Raw genomic sequence first — 17,132 nt, 5'->3', positions numbered from 1 at the left:
TATGCACAGTAAAGAGAGCATGGGGCTTTTAAGCCTTAGTGTTCGATTATGTAGCGAAAAGAGGGAATCAGAGTAAGTGAGTAAGACAGACAGGTAAAAAAACAGTGCCTGGAAGAAGACTAATTCCCAATTGTAGTCTGAGAATATTGCTTCATGTCTCCGGTTAGTTCTAAATTATTAAAGAGCGACAAAGTCAGGCCCAATTGTACTCATTACTGTTAAACACATGAAAGCATAATTCAAATGCTGTCAGTTGCGCTGTCAAGCCAGGAGCAAATGATACAGTTTATCTTTCCAGAAAGAGTATTGATTACTTGGACTTATCCATTTAGGTATAAATATAAGCTGGTATAAATATATAGATTACATTCCACTGGCAGGTTTATACAACCAACAGGGAAAATGTTATTTCCTACCATTGAATGATGTTTTGCACCCGCACACTTCAAGCAGAGTATTTTGTCTTTGCAGTTCACTTCTGCTTTGCAAGATTTATGAAAAGTGTCCAGGTGCCCATGAAATGCTGCCACTTCTGATTCTCTCTGATAGAATAACAACCGTGTTAGTGCCACTACTGATGCATTGATCACTCAGTGCGTGAAGTGAGGAAGACAGAGGGAAAGGAGGGGGAACGATGGAAGGGGTGTGACTGAGTAAGAGGTGGAGGATTTCTTTGCATTCAGGTCCACAGACAGGAGACAGGACTCACTGAGGTGAATGGAAACAATTTGTTTCCCTAGCTTTTCAACTGAAGTCTGAGCCAATGTGTTCTCAGAGCTGAATCATTCGGTCTCTGTCTTTCCTTTTCGCTCTTTTGCTCACAGCCTTGTCTGATTTATGGCAAAAAATCATTTTGTATTGAGCGATGGGGTCATGCAGCTACCACTCTCTCGCTTACTCTTGCTCACTAACAAGTCAGAAGCACACATGCACGTGAAACATAGCTGAATACAAGCCCCCTCTGATTATTCCTCATGTCTTTCTGATCAGGGCTAAGTTTGTTCATTAACACTGTCTGCCTTGAATTTATGAACATCTGTTCATGTTTAAATTGCTCTGAGTAATTCATCCAACTCTTGCCTGTCTAGTGAATGACTACCACACTCTTTTTCTCCCATCTTTCTGATTTTCTGCATTGCTCTACTTCTTATTCTGTCTTTCACCCAATCTGGTAAGTAAGACACACTGATTACTTTGGCTGTCAGTAAAGACCAGCAAAAAACTTTGTCTTCCTTTTACTTAGGACTAAGTTAACTTAAGTGAGGCTGGCATGGCGGTAGCAGTGCTTGCGGTTTTAGCCGTGGTGGTGCTGAGAGTTGCAGCAGACGGAAAATTACGAATAGGATGTGTGTGCTGGAGGTGGCGGGGGTGTTCTCAAGCTGTGTGTTTAAATCTGGGCTCTCTGTCTGCCAGATAATCATCTGACACTCTCAGACACACAGGGCCTTGGGCTTCCGAATCATCACTGAGCTGTTTGTCCACTCGCCCAGGGATTTCTGTTTCCCTCCCTCGCCTTCAAGTCATTTTTTCAAACTGCTTTACTAATGTTAGCTTTGTTGATAAGCGCTTGACGGAAAAGGCATCGGTGGAAATGATTCCCCCAACCCTTCATGAGATAAAGGAGCTGTGGATGGGACCTGGCAGGCGAGGTGCCTGCATGCACACTAATAAGAGAACCCCTGCTCAGCGGCAAATGCTCATGATTTTTACATGCCCACACAGACACACACATCCAAGCCTACGCATGAAGGACCATGCTCATGCTCAAAATGATCCAAGTTATTCCCCACCAAATGTACAGTACAAGATGCTAAACTGAGAGCAGCATGCACACATGCACACACATCAGTGGGTTGGAAAATAATGTCTGCTGTTATCTACTGTGACACAACATCCGCATTTGGCTGGACGCATTGAGACCAAGGATATGTCCCTGTTCTCCCGGAAATGTAGATGTTTCCACTGACTCTCTCTAATTAATCTGAACATCTGTTTAATTTGTTCATTTCTCACTGTGACTTTGTGACACGTTCAGCTTAGTTAGAATCAATGTCACAGGAGAAGAGCTGAGGGAAGGGAAAACTAGAGGGAGAAAGCGGGACGACCAGACAGTCCGACAACAAACAATAGAGAAATATCTAACATTTTCAGCTCCAGAATAATGAGACACCGCGCAAGAGAGTAGCAGCCACAGGGAGAGAGATAAGAGAGAACATAGACAAAAAGAATAGGTCAGGAGATGCCATCATGTTTTTTTTCCCAGTATGTGGTATGTAAGAATTTTGCTGCTGCGTTACAAATGTAAACCTGGGTCAACTCATTTGTACCAGCTCCAACCATTCATAGGTCTTGTCAAATCATTCATGGAGTAGATGCAATGCAAAGCTAGCCAAGACCAAAGCTTACAAGGTGATAATTTGTGCATCACACAGATAAGGGTTTTTGATTAGAGTGCAGACTTAATTAAAAAACAAAACACCACTGTACCATCTTGTGGAAATTGTGCCTTTAGCAGTATAAAATTTACATGATGTAATGGTCAGCAATATGAAATAAAAACTTCAAAGATAAAAGATAAATTCGTTTTTGTTTTAGTTTTTTTGTTTGCTAATATTATGCAGAATTATAATTATAGAAAACAATTGCTTACATACAGTTTTACCTTTCTTTTCAACATTATATCTTGCATTGTATTATTTTTTTTTTTTAAATTTGATATTGGTAATATGAAACACGTCTGAAAAGAAATAGTAAATCCGTATTTCATGGTACGTTGTTTTCCCATCCACAGTTTTAAGCATCACTCTTTGTATTGGGTATGTTCATATCTGTATGCTTAAAATGCCATTTTCCTGACACGAAAGAGCAATTCCATGGTATTCTCACAGGCTTTCACAGAGCTGAGCTCCCAGATCAGTCGGATGAAGAGCTCCTCTCAATGCTCTGTGCATCTGTGTGCGATGGTAAAAAAAACACACCACAGTGGTTTCCAAATGATTGTCATATTTGACATTGCAATTATGAGGATTTATTTGGCTATATTAGCATGTCAGAAACATTATCATCTATCAGCAGAGACAGTATTTGTGCACAGCACTAACAAAGGCTTAGCACACAGCAGAAACAAAATTTTGGAAACAATGTCACAGGAGTGGTGGACCCAAAGATGGAATGTGGACGAAAGAAAAGGGCACAGTACTGTGGAAATACCATATTGACAGTCACATTGCTCTCCTGCTTGATCATTATTCTGAGGTAGTGGCAACAGATGACCTTTCCTGGTCAAGAGCTTAGTGTGGTTAAAATTCAATTGAGTGGAAGAGAGCAGAAAGGAGAAAAACATGGTAACCTTTATTCTGCCATTGATGCTAACCTTGAACAATGGTCCCAAAGGGGATGAGAAACTTGTACTCTAATGTGAGCAACAGAATGGGCTTTAGAGTGTGTGTATATGTGTGTGCTGTGTATTGGAATGATTCTGTGAGAATTTGCTAATTATTTGAGTCTATTTCACATAAATAGTCATTTTCACAGCTCTCGCTTTCCTAACAGAAATGATTACATTTCCACAGCTTATCGTCTATTTCTTTACTGACCCCGTCTCTTATTCCCGCTATCCACCGTTTCATCATTCCCTTTCTGTCTGATCTCCACCTTCCCTCTTGAGAACCAAAAGTGCGCTAATTGAAATAAATGAACTGGAGAACACATCAGAGTAGATTGCATCTTCTCTGTGAGGATTCCGACTGAATGCTTGTTAGGCGAATGTTGCAGAACTAGTTTGTATTGAAGAGCATGTCTTATCTATTAAACTTTGACCAGACATTGCAGACAGTGACATGTAATCATGGCTGTTGTTCTAACCTGCTTGTCAGGTTGGGAGAGGAAAACAAAACAAAACAAAATAAACAAACAAATAAAAAAAATCTGAATTATTTTTTGTTTGTTTTTATTTGGACACCAACGTTTGACAAATGCATTCGTTTTTCATTCACACAACAGGTTATTGCTCATAAAGTCCTGTACAGTATATAAAATTAGTACAACAAACACTATACATAGGAGGGGCAGTGCATGATGGGACAGGAGGAGAGGTGTTAATGATGGCACTGTATAAATGCTAGGAAAAAAAACAGAGCGAATTGCAAAGTTAAACATGCTAGATACAATTAGTCAACTAATTATGTTACAGGAGGTATTTGGAGGATTAAAAAAATGTAACTTGCTAAAGGAAAACTAATAAAACTTGCACAGAAATCTAATTTCTGTAATATTTCACAGCTCCATTTGTTAATTCAAGGAAGACTGTTTAAGCCAACGTACAGAGACAGACTGTAGTAATAACATTATCTAAAGCGAAATCCCAGAGCTGCTCCACAGACAGTGAATAATGGAATTACACTTGTGACACTACAAGTGCACCCATGGTAATTTTACTGAGACGTGACAATCTCTGATGCATAGCTCTACAATAAAAAGGATTTTGAAAAAAAAAAATCTCCACGGAAAATGTATGATGGATCTACTTCTGCAACATTATTAACTCCAGTTTTGATGTTATAATTTCTACTTTAGGGGCTATTAAGCTGCTATCTAACTGTAATAGAAAAAATATAAATTTGGTTTAAAGCTGGTTTTTCCCTTTAAAGCAATCGACCACAGTGTTGTTCCTAACCTCCTCTTACAGGCCCTGTGAAATTGGCCAGAAGATGTGCAAAAAACAGGACACTAGTCCCCATCCTCTGAGGATGGTTCATGCTGCTGAAAGAGCAGTAACCCTCTCACTCTCTAGTCCTATAATCCTGCCCAAAGATACAAACAAACAACATAGTGACACAAAAATAACAAAATCGTCTTTAGCACCACTGAAGAGCAAATTGTTCCAAGTGAACAGCAATGTACTTTGTTCAGATAGCAAGATATGAACAATACAGAGAAACAAAAACCTCTGAGCAGGGCAGAAAAATGAAAACAGGTTGTGTCAGCAATTCTAAAATGCCTTTAAGAGAAGCATGAAATGTCTTGTGGTTTGAAGGACTGCAGTTCAGACTAGAGAGCATTTAAACAGCATATTCTCAATTCTTGCCTTAAAATAACCTCAATCCAGGTATTGAGGTATGCCACAGCAAGTATACAGTATACCACAGTAGGGACAATATTACGATGACTTACACACTACTCTGGTCTGTAGAAACATGGGCTCAGAAAACGTATTATCAAGCCCACGGGAGAAGCAGTCCAATCAAGGAAACAACCTTATTTGTTCAAGTAAGTGTCGGGTTCAATAACTAGCTACACTAAATGAATACAAATCAAGGTAATTCACTGAGCAAACTGCAGTTGAAGGGTAAAAAGGATAATTTATCATTCCTGCACACAAGAAATTAATTATAGTGCTTCTGTGTAATTAATATGCAAGGCTAGTTCACAACTGCTATGCAATTGTCATTAGAGTAAAATCCAAGCATGCAAGAATGGCAACATCTCTGACTTTTTTCAGTCTCAGTCTTTGTTAAACATGAGATACGAAGCACCACTGAAGTGATCATTACCAGTAAAAGACAGACTATTCCTTTGTGTGATTGGAGAGATCCATCTTGTTTATGTAAGTGGTCATGGTCAAGTGGCATAGTCCTTGAAATTCTAGAGGATCATTTACAGCATAGTGAAACAATGAGAAAAAAACAAAGAAACAAGAACAAATTAAATATATTTAACTGAAATAATTCCCTTTGGTAAACGTGCTTTGTTCTCATTGTTGCATATCTTCTTTCTTACTATTATTCCCGCTGCTGGAAAGCCATAGAAACCATGTCATTGGCTGTTGAAGAGTCTTAAATAAAACCCACCACATACAGGATCATAACATAATAAATATGTTTGGGGCAGCAGTTAAAGCCTAGTTTCTCTTGCTGAAAACTTGCTGCGCAGGCCTTTGTATGGGTTTGTCGTTGCCAAGGCATTAACCATTGAAGCATACTTTTCCAACTTGGAATCCAAACTTCTGGTTGCTGCCGCCAAAGTCTGCCGGAGCAACATCTATAATAGGAAGTAATTCTGCTGAGGGTGAGTCAATCTCTAAGACAGTCTTTTCCTGACCTTTGCGAAGCTGAAAGAGAAGAATGAAAGCAATTAATGGAATTTGCTCTGCTTAAATCGACTACTACCTCTCTCCACTTCCCTCTTAATCCTAATTCAAGTCACTGATTTGATAGTCACCCATGTACTGAATCAAACACTAGCCGACAACAGCAACACAATTGACAAACACATTAGCTTCATTAAGGTTAATTCCCATTTGTGCAGCTAGTCCCTTTCCCTGGCACTGTCACTGCACTGACCTGGCATCCATCATGCACTGCATTGATGAAAGGGCTTTTGGCTTGTGTCAGCTCCTCATCGTTGCTCCCCCGGAAGCGGAGGGCATGCTGGTAGGAGAGGGAAGTGCTGTCAAACCAGCCTGCTGAGTTCTGGCAGTTATAAGTGAAGGACTGCTTGGCCGTGGCACTTAGTAGTTTCAGGAAGGTCAGCTGAACTACATGAACAGGGTTCCCATCTCTGTCATTGTAGGAGAACTGAATGCCACAGATACACAGGTATTATTGTCCAAGCTAAGCAAAAAAAAAAATGTTCAAAACATCACTCATATCTCACAGAGTACACGGAACCCTCCACTTTCACCCCAACAATAAGGCTACACCTCACTGAGATTAAGACAGCAAAAAATAACCTGTTATTAAATAATTTCAAATTATAATAAAGGCATTTACATGTGCAAGGGTGAAAATGACAGTAAAGGAAAATTAGAAAGCAATGGAATTAAGGGAAGGAAAAAAATAATCTATTCCAATGACCTGGTGTGAATGAGTCAGTGAATTACAACTGGCAGCTCTGTGATTATCTGAGAGGGTTATGAGACCTCTAAATAGGTGCACATGAGAGACCACGAATACTAGTCAATGAGACACAGCTGCCAGTGACTGTGTGAGTCATTCTGACTGCTGAAATCAAAGGCTGGCAATATCATATTAGCTATGTCATTGCATGTGATCTACTAAATTATTACAAAATTACACAGTAAAGACATTTACAGAGAAGCACATAAATATGTTTGCAACCAGGTGCACTTGGATGGACACACAAACGTACATCTACAGATTATGTTCATGTAAAACATGAACATAAACAGTATCACTCAGGTAAATTACCTAACAGTAGTTCGGATAAGTAGTTTACCTGAAAAGAACTGCCTGGCATTTGGAACTGCTTGAGATTAATGCTAGGAGGTGGGGTTGGTTAGGTTTAATTATATATTTATTTTTGTTGTACCTGCTTGCCTTTCCTGAATTGGCTGTACCAGCTTCCTGGTTTCTCTTTGTTCCATGCTGCTAATTTCACCTAGATACAAAGAGGAGCAGAAATACTGTTTGTAGTGCAAACTTATAAGGATCAAGGGATATAGTGAGCAATTTGTTGTCTGCTTTGTGCATTTCAAAGACTTCTATCAAGAGATTGGAGACTCACCATCTCCGCCTTTTTGTCAGGGAAGAGACAGGTCTGTCCATCAGCAGTGAAATTACAGAACACCTTGATGGAGTCTCTGTTACACCCCTGGTTAGGATCTATCCAGTAGTCACCTACAAAACCCACAGAATAATGGCATCAATCAATTACACCAAATGCTGATATAATGAAAACAACTAAGGTAACAAAATGGTGAGCAGCATCTTGACTTAAAAGGGTGAGGGTTAAAGAAGATGCACATCACTTTTCCTTGAAGTAGATTTCTGATTAAATATTTGTTGGCAGCAAGTGGTGAAAGAAGCATTAATTACTAAGCATATTTCTTGCTAACCATCTTTGTAGTTCGGCTGAACCATCATGAGCTCTTTGCATGTCCGAGCAGGGCTCTCAAAGGTTCCAAGAGGCCGTCTCATGTGCTCCACTTCGTTTTTCATAGAAGACAGGGTGGCAAACACTTCTTCCATTCCTTCAACTTCCTCCAGAGGCTGGTCTCCTTGGAGGGGCTCCTCCATGTCCAACTCTATATTGTCATCCCTAGGTGGGGGTGCTCTTCTTGTCCGTTCCGAGTGCCTTCGTCTCTTCCGCCTGCCTTCCATGATAGGAAGGGGCTCAATGATTGTTGCAGGTGGTCCCTAAGGGAAACACAGAGATGTGAAAAAGGGGTCAAATAAAAAGAAAGGATAAAACCAGAACTGAGGTCACAAAGTGGATTATTGCAGGTACTCACTGGAGGTCCTGGGGGGCCAGCAGGACCCGGATCTCCTCTGGGACCAACGACACCCTGGGAAATAGAAGGGGACAAAACTTTATGTCAATCACGTCTCACCTGTAGCCTCTCTAGTGCCTCTAGGCTAAATTCTGACATTATCCGGCCAGATATGGATGCCGCTTTAAAGGATTATCCAGCTGTGTGCATCAGCACGCTGTGGTCAAAGCCTTCACTCTCAAGACACACTATAGTAGTTTTCATAACATCACACAAACCAGAGCCACATCCTATTAAATAGGCCCAATGGAAAAATCAGACACAAGGCAAGCATGACTGTGCGGCAGGCTTTTAGTTCCAAAGACATGCCGTAAACACAGCAGAGTATTATGATTATGAAGCATGGTACATTTAAGCCAACAAAGGTACTTTCTCTCTCTTCCCCAGCATATGTTCCCAGCAGCTGCTTACGAAGCAGAGGTGTGAACACAGGAAGAGCAATGTATAAATAAGAGAAATTACTTAACTCACCGTTTCTCCCTTCGATCCTTTCTGGCCAGCTGCACCCTAAAAGAGGAGATGATGAGTATGTTAGTACTAAAAACATACACAAATTTTTAGCAGCTATTAAAGATTAGAAAATGATCTAATTACTCAAGAAAGCACTGCAAAATACTAATCAGACATCCACCGAAAATTCAGGCACCTTCTCAATAGCAACAATAATCTGCAAGCCAGCTGCTATGTTGGGTCATAATAAGTTATTATTTATTATTTGTGCATTTCAAGCTTGTTGAAGTTGTTTTACATTAATTTGTTGGAAATTATTTTATGAAAAAGTATAAACAAGACAAAATTTACTGACATAGCTGCATACAAATGCACATGCAAATACTAATGTATTGGCCTTAGCAAAATCTAAGGATCCACCATGTATGGGCGCTCAAAACGATTATTTATACATGCATGCAGTAGATGAAAAAGAGCACACTGTCTTAAGGGTTGCTGTGTAACACTTACTGCGAGTCCAGGTGGTCCTGGTGGGCCAGTGGGTCCAGGAGGACCGTTCATACCCTGGATATAAGCAAAGATTTATCATATCTTGTTTGTAGACTGACGTTCTGCATGTATTGGTGTTCCTTGCTGCAACCATATATACCTGATCTCCTTTGGATCCTTGTGCACCCTGGTTTCCTGGCAGGCCTCTGTCTCCTTTCTCACCTGGTTCTCCTGGGGGGCCAATTAGACCAATCAGCCCACCATGACCCTGCAAATAGAGACATGGTTCATCATCACTGTGTCATTGTATTTAGACTGGTGCACAATGGCCTCTCTGTCGAAAGCTAAACACTCACTTTATCGCCCTTGCTTCCAGGATCTCCTTTTAAGCCTGGGAGTCCTGGTGGCCCCTGTTTACAGAGTCAAATGTATTATTTACATCAGTAATGTAGGGTGTACGAAATATATTTTATTCTGTTTTCATTATTTTATGAAAACAGATTCAAATATTAGCCACATATAAGAATCCTACAATTGGTCCTGGTGGTCCAGTCTGCCCTAGTGGTCCATTTAATCCTGGTTCACCCTGCAAAAAAAATTCCACAAAATATCAATGTGTATGCTATTCAAAGTCAATTTTAGTTTCCCAATATTATGCCACCTTTGAATAAAAATACAATTTTGCATCCATATACATACCGCTGGACCTGGAATGCCTCGAAATCCTTCTGGACCAGACCTTCCTGGCCGTCCTTGGGGTCCCACTGGGCCTGTCTTCCCCACTGATCCCGGGGCTCCACTTGTCCCCTACAGAGCCAGGAGACAGATGCAAGAGCAAGGCATCAATAGCAAAATAGATCAAAAAAGGATTCTTCAGAGAGATCACTGTTTTTTGAGCTTACCTTAGCTCCCTTCATGCCTTGCTTTCCTTCTGTTCCTGCAGCACCGACATGGCCCTGAAAAGAACAGGAGAGAATGGCATGAGCATGAGTATTATCTGCAAATAAACACATGCAAAAAATATATATACAATATATATACTGTAAACTACGATTACCCTCCTTCCAGGTGGTCCTGGAGGACCAGGCTCTCCTGAAGCCCCTGGCGGTCCCTGCAGAAATAAGAGAAAAAAAAAGAAAAGAAATTCCCATCATTTGGAAAGAAACTGGCAACCTTTACTTAATGTCACTGTGTCAACAAATGAACAAGATTTCAATTAATCTTATAAAAAATTTATGTTAAAAGAAACATTGCTGCTTACTGCTTTGCCGGGATCTCCACTATCTCCTTTAGGTCCTGGTGTACCATCGACTCCCTGAACAAATCAATGTAATGTAAGAATAGAGACTAAAAAAAATCAACAACAACAACAACAAAAAAAACCCAGAATACGACAGTAAATAGAAACATTAGCTCTGACCTTGACGCCAGGCTCACCAGGGGGCCCTGCATCTCCAGGGAATCCAATAGGACCCTACAGGCAAAAGCAGTGAGTTAAAAAAGCATCATATGTGGCACTAAAGGACTAGCTGGCCTAATAGCAAGAAAGCAATAAAATGTCACTGATCCGCAGAGACTAACAAGGTTGCCTTTGGGTCCGTCTTCTCCTGGTGTTCCTCTGGGTCCAAGGGGGCCAGCTGCACCGGAAGGACCAGAATCCCCCTTTTCTCCCACATCGCCTTTGGGACCCTGAGACACCAGCAAATGTAATGACAATCCTTGAAAGGTTAAGGAGCCTAAGGAAAGATAAAATGAACTTAGAAAGACCAGAAGATGGCATAAAGGTAATGTGACTCACAACAATGCCAGGCTCTCCAGCTGGTCCAGGGTCTCCAGCTTCTCCATCATCACCCTGATGGTGAGGGGAAAATTGATAACACTCTATACACACAAGTTCAAGTTTACACACACACAAACCACTACTATTCTACTGTATGTACATATGCACACACATGTCTTTACTAATGGGAAACGCTGACCTTCTCTCCAACAAGTCCAGGCTGTCCGACTCCACCAGGCATTCCAGGTGGGCCCTGTGGCAGGAGGAGAGAGAACAGTTTGAACTGCAGCATCATAAAACAAGAGCGAGTTTCAAATATTCATCTGATTTTTGAAAATCAATTTTTGCAGCATTCTGCAGTATTTTGTGTTTGTTTGTCAGCAGTTTTCCCACAGAAGGCAGAAACTGGAACAGAGTTTTCACAACACAAGAAAATACTGTCAGATTTGCTGTGTGGATATTGTCTAAATCACAGAGGGTGGATATTCTATTTCCTCTCTTTCTATCACTTGGTTTGTTTGTTTGTGCAAGTATGTTATTATGCACACACATATGTCAGTGTACTTTGCCCTGTGTCTAGAGACAAACCCAGAAAAAAACATGTTTTTGGTAGAGTGCACAAGCCTGGGAGTTGAATACAGCCACGCACTACTACTGAACTCCTGCTGTCAACTGCTTTCCTCACATGCTGTCTCACCCCATTTCACTCTTTCCCACTATTCCATGTACCGGTCCATTTATGGATCCAACCACCTCTGCACCGCTGTATTTCCAAGCTTCCTGTGATGAAGCAAAAGTGTGGCTCACATGCTTTCTGCAACTTACTGCTAAATAATTGACTGGCATGAGAGGCTGTAGAGGGACGGCCATTACTAGAGGTAAATATAACTGCCTCTCAAGGATAATAGTCTAATACTTCTTAATGATTCATAGAGCAGTAAATATAACTCTCTCCCAGGGATTATATCCTAATTCTATTTAATAATTCAAGTTTCAAAGGCAGCGTGGAAGGAAGTGCTGAAAAGAGACTGTATAGATGAAGGGCTGGAAAATACAAAGCATTGTGCTTTGTATTTCACCGCACGAGCTATTACATTGGTATTTTTGATAGTACTCTGTCTCTGTTATTTTAATGCTTGCACAAGGTGTGTGTTACTTCAGTATTTACAGACTTTCTACTTTTAAAATGTATTAAATGACAAAAATGCTAATGAAATCTAAATGACTAATTTTCCTAAAGACCAGATCAAGAACAAAGAATAAATATTTTCAAAGCTCTGAAAATGATCTGAAAAGTTAAAGAATCATGGTACAATATGACAGAGTAATTATGAAAAGTTATGCACATCTATTCATCACGAGAGGCAAATTAGAATATCTGGTAATACTGATTATGCTGATTAGCATTACTAAATCAAGCAAACTGTGCTGGTGCATTTATTGTTTTAACTAATTTAACACTTGTTTCTTCACTTTGTGCATGTTCCAGTCCATGTTTTGCATGCATATGAACAGCTTCATAAACATTAAGACTAAGTCCTGAACGAAAATCTATCAGAGAATTTTGGAACCAAAAAAGATTTCAACTTTCAGGAGAAAACGCCTCTGACATTAAAATCAGTTTAGATGAAATAAAAATGAATTTATATCATGCTCCACAATGAGTGCTTTGAGATTTTTCAAGACTGTGGGCAAGTGATAGAACTTGTAGAAATTATTACTTAATTTTTAATTATTTTACTTTTTGTACATGTATAGTTGTCTCTTTATGTTTATTGAAACTACCTTTGTAACAAATGTAGTATAATAGTGCAGTATTTATATCTAGGTATGTAATTAAAAAAGATATTTTAAAAAATGAAAAAACTACCTCTCCCCCAATTGGCCCTTGAGGACCGCGTGGACCCGGCTGTCCTGGAGGCCCCTGTGAAGACAGAAATGACATGTTTCACTAAAAATTATAATGATAATAATAACAACAGAAATGCAGCTGAATGTAACTGAATGTAAGTAGTGCATTAGCTAGTGCTTTTAAATTAAAGTCCATATTGAATTGTTTATGAAATGGAACTAAGTATCTATGATTGCTATCGTAGTGACACGATGAAGACATCCACACAGGTCAGACAGTTATCCTCAGTATGACACAGGCTCCGATTCGTTCTCAAATTCCCCAAACATCCTCTCTCATATTCTCTCTTATTAATAAGAAACCTCTATCCTGTGATGTGCAAGACCATATTCTTCAAACCAGGGACAGCATGTGATTTGACTCTTCTGTGTTGCTCAAGAGAGCGCCAAGCAATTAATCCTAAATGTGCTCGGCTTCAGTTTCAGTTGAGTAGATGCTGAGCCGCGCTCTGAATCACTCTGAAGTCTTGGAGGGAACCTTGTGTTGTAAAGACACTGAAACAGAAAGACAGACAATCTGCCCAGAGAGAGACTGTGTGGGACTAGAGGAAACACATATCCTTCTGGTGGAGAAATACTTCAGCATTAGGGGGAAGAATTCTGTGATCCGCGGCACTCACACATGAATGAAACTTCCCCACTGAGTCCTCAGCATCTCTCTTCTCTCCCTCTCTCTTGTTTTGGTTCCATTTTAATGCATTCCCTCCCTAATCTGGCTGTGGAGAAGAGGGGCTATAGAGAATCTTGTTGAGCGTGTGTTCATGGCTGACAGCGTTGTGAGATGACTGTCACAAAGGAGGATGCTCATTAGACAGCCAAGGCTGAGGCTAATCTGATTAGCAGCTGTCACACCGTCTTCCTGCTCACAATAAGAGCCCCGCCTCTTCCTTCCACTCCATTGCTCCACTGCCTCCTTTCTGTCACTGCTTCTTTTTCTGTTTTTATTTATCTTATTTCTTTCTTTCACATACAGAATGACCTATTCATTAACTGGGATAATCTTTCTTACACATGAAGCCAAGGTCTATTGAGTACTACTACTTTTCAATCTTGGCCTTAAATCACAGCTTAAAAATGATGTAGCGATATTACAGGTTAATGCATTTAAATAGCTTTCTTTCTACTAATAATAATTATTTATAAAATATAACAAAATGCCCAAATTTACATGCCAGATTTTAATGACTGACCTGTCAGCAGAACATTGACTGCTATGGAGATAATGAGGGACTATAAGAAGTCTTAAGGATTGCTCATTTGTTAAGCATGTCATTATGTCACTGCTGTGATATGTCTTTACTAAAATCTTTTGCTCGCTATGATATTGTGCATGCTGGCTCTCTGACACGGCTTACTGGGATCATTACCTGGAGCGGAACTGTAGTTAACATTATTAGTTTCACTTGTGCTTTTGCTGTTATGACAAGTCACACTGCCTGCGTATCAAAATGCCTGTTATTGGGAAAACACAAATATAGCTAGGTTTTCATAAATTCCTCCAAGGTGGAATTTGTCAGTTATTACTGTTTTCAAGCATGTTTTAAGGGGAACACTGCTGGAGCCATTTTCTTAAGCACTTATCCACATGAGGTCTCAGAGCAGCTGGAGCTCAGCTATCACTGGCCAGGAGGTGTTGTACATCCTAGGAAGGTTGCCAGTCCATTGCAGGGACACATACAGTGATTCCCACTCACATCCATAAATAAAACCAATTTAGAATCACCACTTAATCTAATGTGCATTTCTTTCGACAGTGAAAGGATACCAGTGTATCCACAGAAAACCTACACAAGTTTTGACAGAACAGCCTTATTTCAGGATGTAGTTGACTCCTCTTTAATTTGTGTGCATTTGGCTCACAATAAACTGGAAAAGCCAAGACTGGATTTTCTTTGGACATCAGTCTTACCTCTTTGTAAAAATATCAGCACTAATCACTGACCTCAGAAAAACCAGCCCCACTCAACAACACATCCCACAGTTTCGGGGTAGTAAATGTTAATGATTATCGGCAGAGGAAAGGGTGACTCACAAGTTTAAACCGCAGCAGCAGATTCAGCACAGCTGGCGCTAATGAACTAAATAGGTAGTACTAATTAAAGCTCAGGTGGGGCGTCTGTGTACCAACTATTGACTGCAGATACCTTAAAACTGTGCAATACAAACACCAGAATCTTAAAAATAAAACAATTTTGCCTCCTTTGTTGTCTCATTAGAAGTCTTTTTTTTTTCCATAATAAGCAATTTAAAGAAAAAATGTATATCCTAAAATAACATTTAGCTATTACATCTTTTCATTGGAGCTATCTCTCTAAAATAAAGGCATATTCTATTATACACTAACTGAATTTCATCACTTATTCTTTCTTTAATTCTTTTTATGTTTATTGTCCTGGAGAAAACTATCATACTCATAGCTATTCTATTATTTTTGTGCAGCTGTGTATATCTATCCAGAAACAGAAATTGTAACAAAACATAATGAACTAAATAGTGGTGCATTTTTTAATGAATTATTCTAATCTTGCCAGCTTTGTCTTTCCATCTCCTTTTAGTCCCACAGAAAGGGGATAGTATTTGTTGTTCTGCGAGAAAATGCAAAAGTAATAAGTCAAAAGGAACGCTGGGACCAAGAAAAAGCAGTTTCATTTGTATGAGCTGGGCAATAACTTCTATAATCTCACACATAATAATGCTAATAAGACCATTTTCCTCCACTTATCCAACTCGGGGCTAGAGTGGGGCTGAAGCCTATCCCAGCTGTCATAGGACGAGATGAGGGTTACACGCTGGACATGCTAGACAGCCTGAAATTTGCACTCACACCTACAGCCAATTTAAAATCACCAAATAATATAACTCAGCTAACTGCATGTCTTTGCACTAGGATTCAAACCTTCTTGCTGTGAGGCGACAGTGATAACCACTGCACCACTGTAATGCCCAATTTCCTCATCATGAACAAAAATGTATATCATGTAAATGTGTAAAGTATAAATTTACACACTATTTGCAAAGGCTACGGATCCTATGGTCTAATATCTTTCTTGTAAATAATTGTTTCCCATTACTAAATACATACATGTTTGAATTTCAAAGAGATTAAACTGTTCTTGATAAAGTGGAAAAAATTAAAGAAACATATTTAAAGGTTTTTAGATGAAGTGAGAAATAGTGTTTAATATTGAAAAAGATTATGGGTAGTCAAAAAGATAATGATGTAAGATCTCAGAGAAGTGATGAGTCAGAAGCAACCTGAAAGCAGCAGTGGACCATAATGGACATGAGATGAATGATGTATGTGCTGAGATTGCTGCGCAGTATTCACCATTGAGCCAACATGCCCACTCTCTCCTTTCTCCCCTGGTGGTCCTGGCATTCCCTACAAAGAAGTATAGTGATAGGCATGAGAAGGGAAAGGAAATACTCTATTATAAATATGGAGACATAGTCACTCTTGAAATTCAGTGCTTTTTTTTTACCTGTAGTCCAGAAGGACCAGATCCTCCCTTAAAGCCTCTAGGTCCTTCATCTCCTTTTGCCCCATTCATGCCCTGCTGCCCACGAGGACCTGGTTCACCATCTGCACCCTAAAACAAACACAGACACAGACAAGTCCGCATTGCACAATTGCACAGTTCAAGCCAACCTTTATGGGTTTTTTTATTGTTTTTAAATTGTGGCACATACCGGCAGTCCTGGCTGACCCACAGGTCCTTGAATTCCAACAGGTCCTGGGGGTCCCTATAAAGGAGCGGACTGATAGTTCAATACATATTTACTGATGGAAGAACACGATTAAAGGCTCAGGCTTTCTAAAATAGGACAAATCATTCATAACCCTTTATCCCCCACCTCCTGGTGATTCACAGTCATGCTTATACTTAAAAACTCATACTCACAGCTTCCCCTTTGTCTCCTTTGCTACCCTTCTGGCCTGGTACTCCTGTTTCTCCCTATCAAGGTAAGTGCAAACACATGAAAAACTAAGTCCAAAAATCAGCAAGAACAAAGGTTGCAAATGTTAGCTGTTCACTACACCTTGTCTCCATCCTCCCCTGGAGGCCCAGGAGGTCCTGCAGCCCCTGGCAGCCCTCTTGGTCCCAGTTCTCCATCACGCCCAGCTGGCCCTGGAGGTCCTTTCTCTCCCTAGCAAACAGATAGCAAAACAGCATATATCTATATTATATATTATAACTGTTATTCTCATTA

At 40.0% G+C, this 17,132-nt stretch overlaps 1 protein-coding gene across 1 annotated transcript in view; it reads right to left on the bottom strand.

Moving 5' to 3' along the window:
* Window positions 1-3,928: 3,928 nt before the first annotated feature.
* The window catches only part of col5a3a (collagen, type V, alpha 3a), a 44,646-nt gene continuing 31,442 nt past the window's right edge, over window positions 3,929-17,132 (bottom strand). Inside the window, exons 43-67 of the mRNA XM_063472084.1 lie at window positions 16,962-17,069; window positions 16,823-16,876; window positions 16,611-16,664; window positions 16,403-16,510; window positions 16,249-16,302; window positions 12,880-12,933; window positions 11,209-11,262; window positions 11,028-11,081; window positions 10,811-10,918; window positions 10,650-10,703; window positions 10,491-10,544; window positions 10,287-10,340; window positions 10,132-10,185; window positions 9,929-10,036; window positions 9,762-9,815; window positions 9,586-9,639; window positions 9,390-9,497; window positions 9,251-9,304; window positions 8,762-8,797; window positions 8,252-8,305; window positions 7,856-8,156; window positions 7,525-7,637; window positions 7,330-7,398; window positions 6,342-6,575; window positions 3,929-6,109 (exon numbers count right to left, since the gene is read on the bottom strand). Of these exons, the coding sequence (XP_063328154.1) occupies window positions 5,963-6,109; window positions 6,342-6,575; window positions 7,330-7,398; window positions 7,525-7,637; window positions 7,856-8,156; window positions 8,252-8,305; window positions 8,762-8,797; window positions 9,251-9,304; window positions 9,390-9,497; window positions 9,586-9,639; window positions 9,762-9,815; window positions 9,929-10,036; window positions 10,132-10,185; window positions 10,287-10,340; window positions 10,491-10,544; window positions 10,650-10,703; window positions 10,811-10,918; window positions 11,028-11,081; window positions 11,209-11,262; window positions 12,880-12,933; window positions 16,249-16,302; window positions 16,403-16,510; window positions 16,611-16,664; window positions 16,823-16,876; window positions 16,962-17,069 (2,196 nt within the window). The 3' untranslated portion in view covers window positions 3,929-5,962. The remainder of the gene's footprint in view (window positions 6,110-6,341; window positions 6,576-7,329; window positions 7,399-7,524; window positions 7,638-7,855; window positions 8,157-8,251; window positions 8,306-8,761; window positions 8,798-9,250; window positions 9,305-9,389; window positions 9,498-9,585; window positions 9,640-9,761; window positions 9,816-9,928; window positions 10,037-10,131; window positions 10,186-10,286; window positions 10,341-10,490; window positions 10,545-10,649; window positions 10,704-10,810; window positions 10,919-11,027; window positions 11,082-11,208; window positions 11,263-12,879; window positions 12,934-16,248; window positions 16,303-16,402; window positions 16,511-16,610; window positions 16,665-16,822; window positions 16,877-16,961; window positions 17,070-17,132) is intronic.

The sequence above is a fragment of the Pelmatolapia mariae genome, linkage group LG4 (genome assembly GCF_036321145.2).
Source record: "Pelmatolapia mariae isolate MD_Pm_ZW linkage group LG4, Pm_UMD_F_2, whole genome shotgun sequence".
NCBI classification, from domain to species: Eukaryota; Metazoa; Chordata; class Actinopteri; order Cichliformes; family Cichlidae; genus Pelmatolapia; species Pelmatolapia mariae.
The sequence above is the reverse complement of the archived record's forward strand: the minus strand, read 5'-3'. Positions and strand labels throughout refer to the sequence as shown.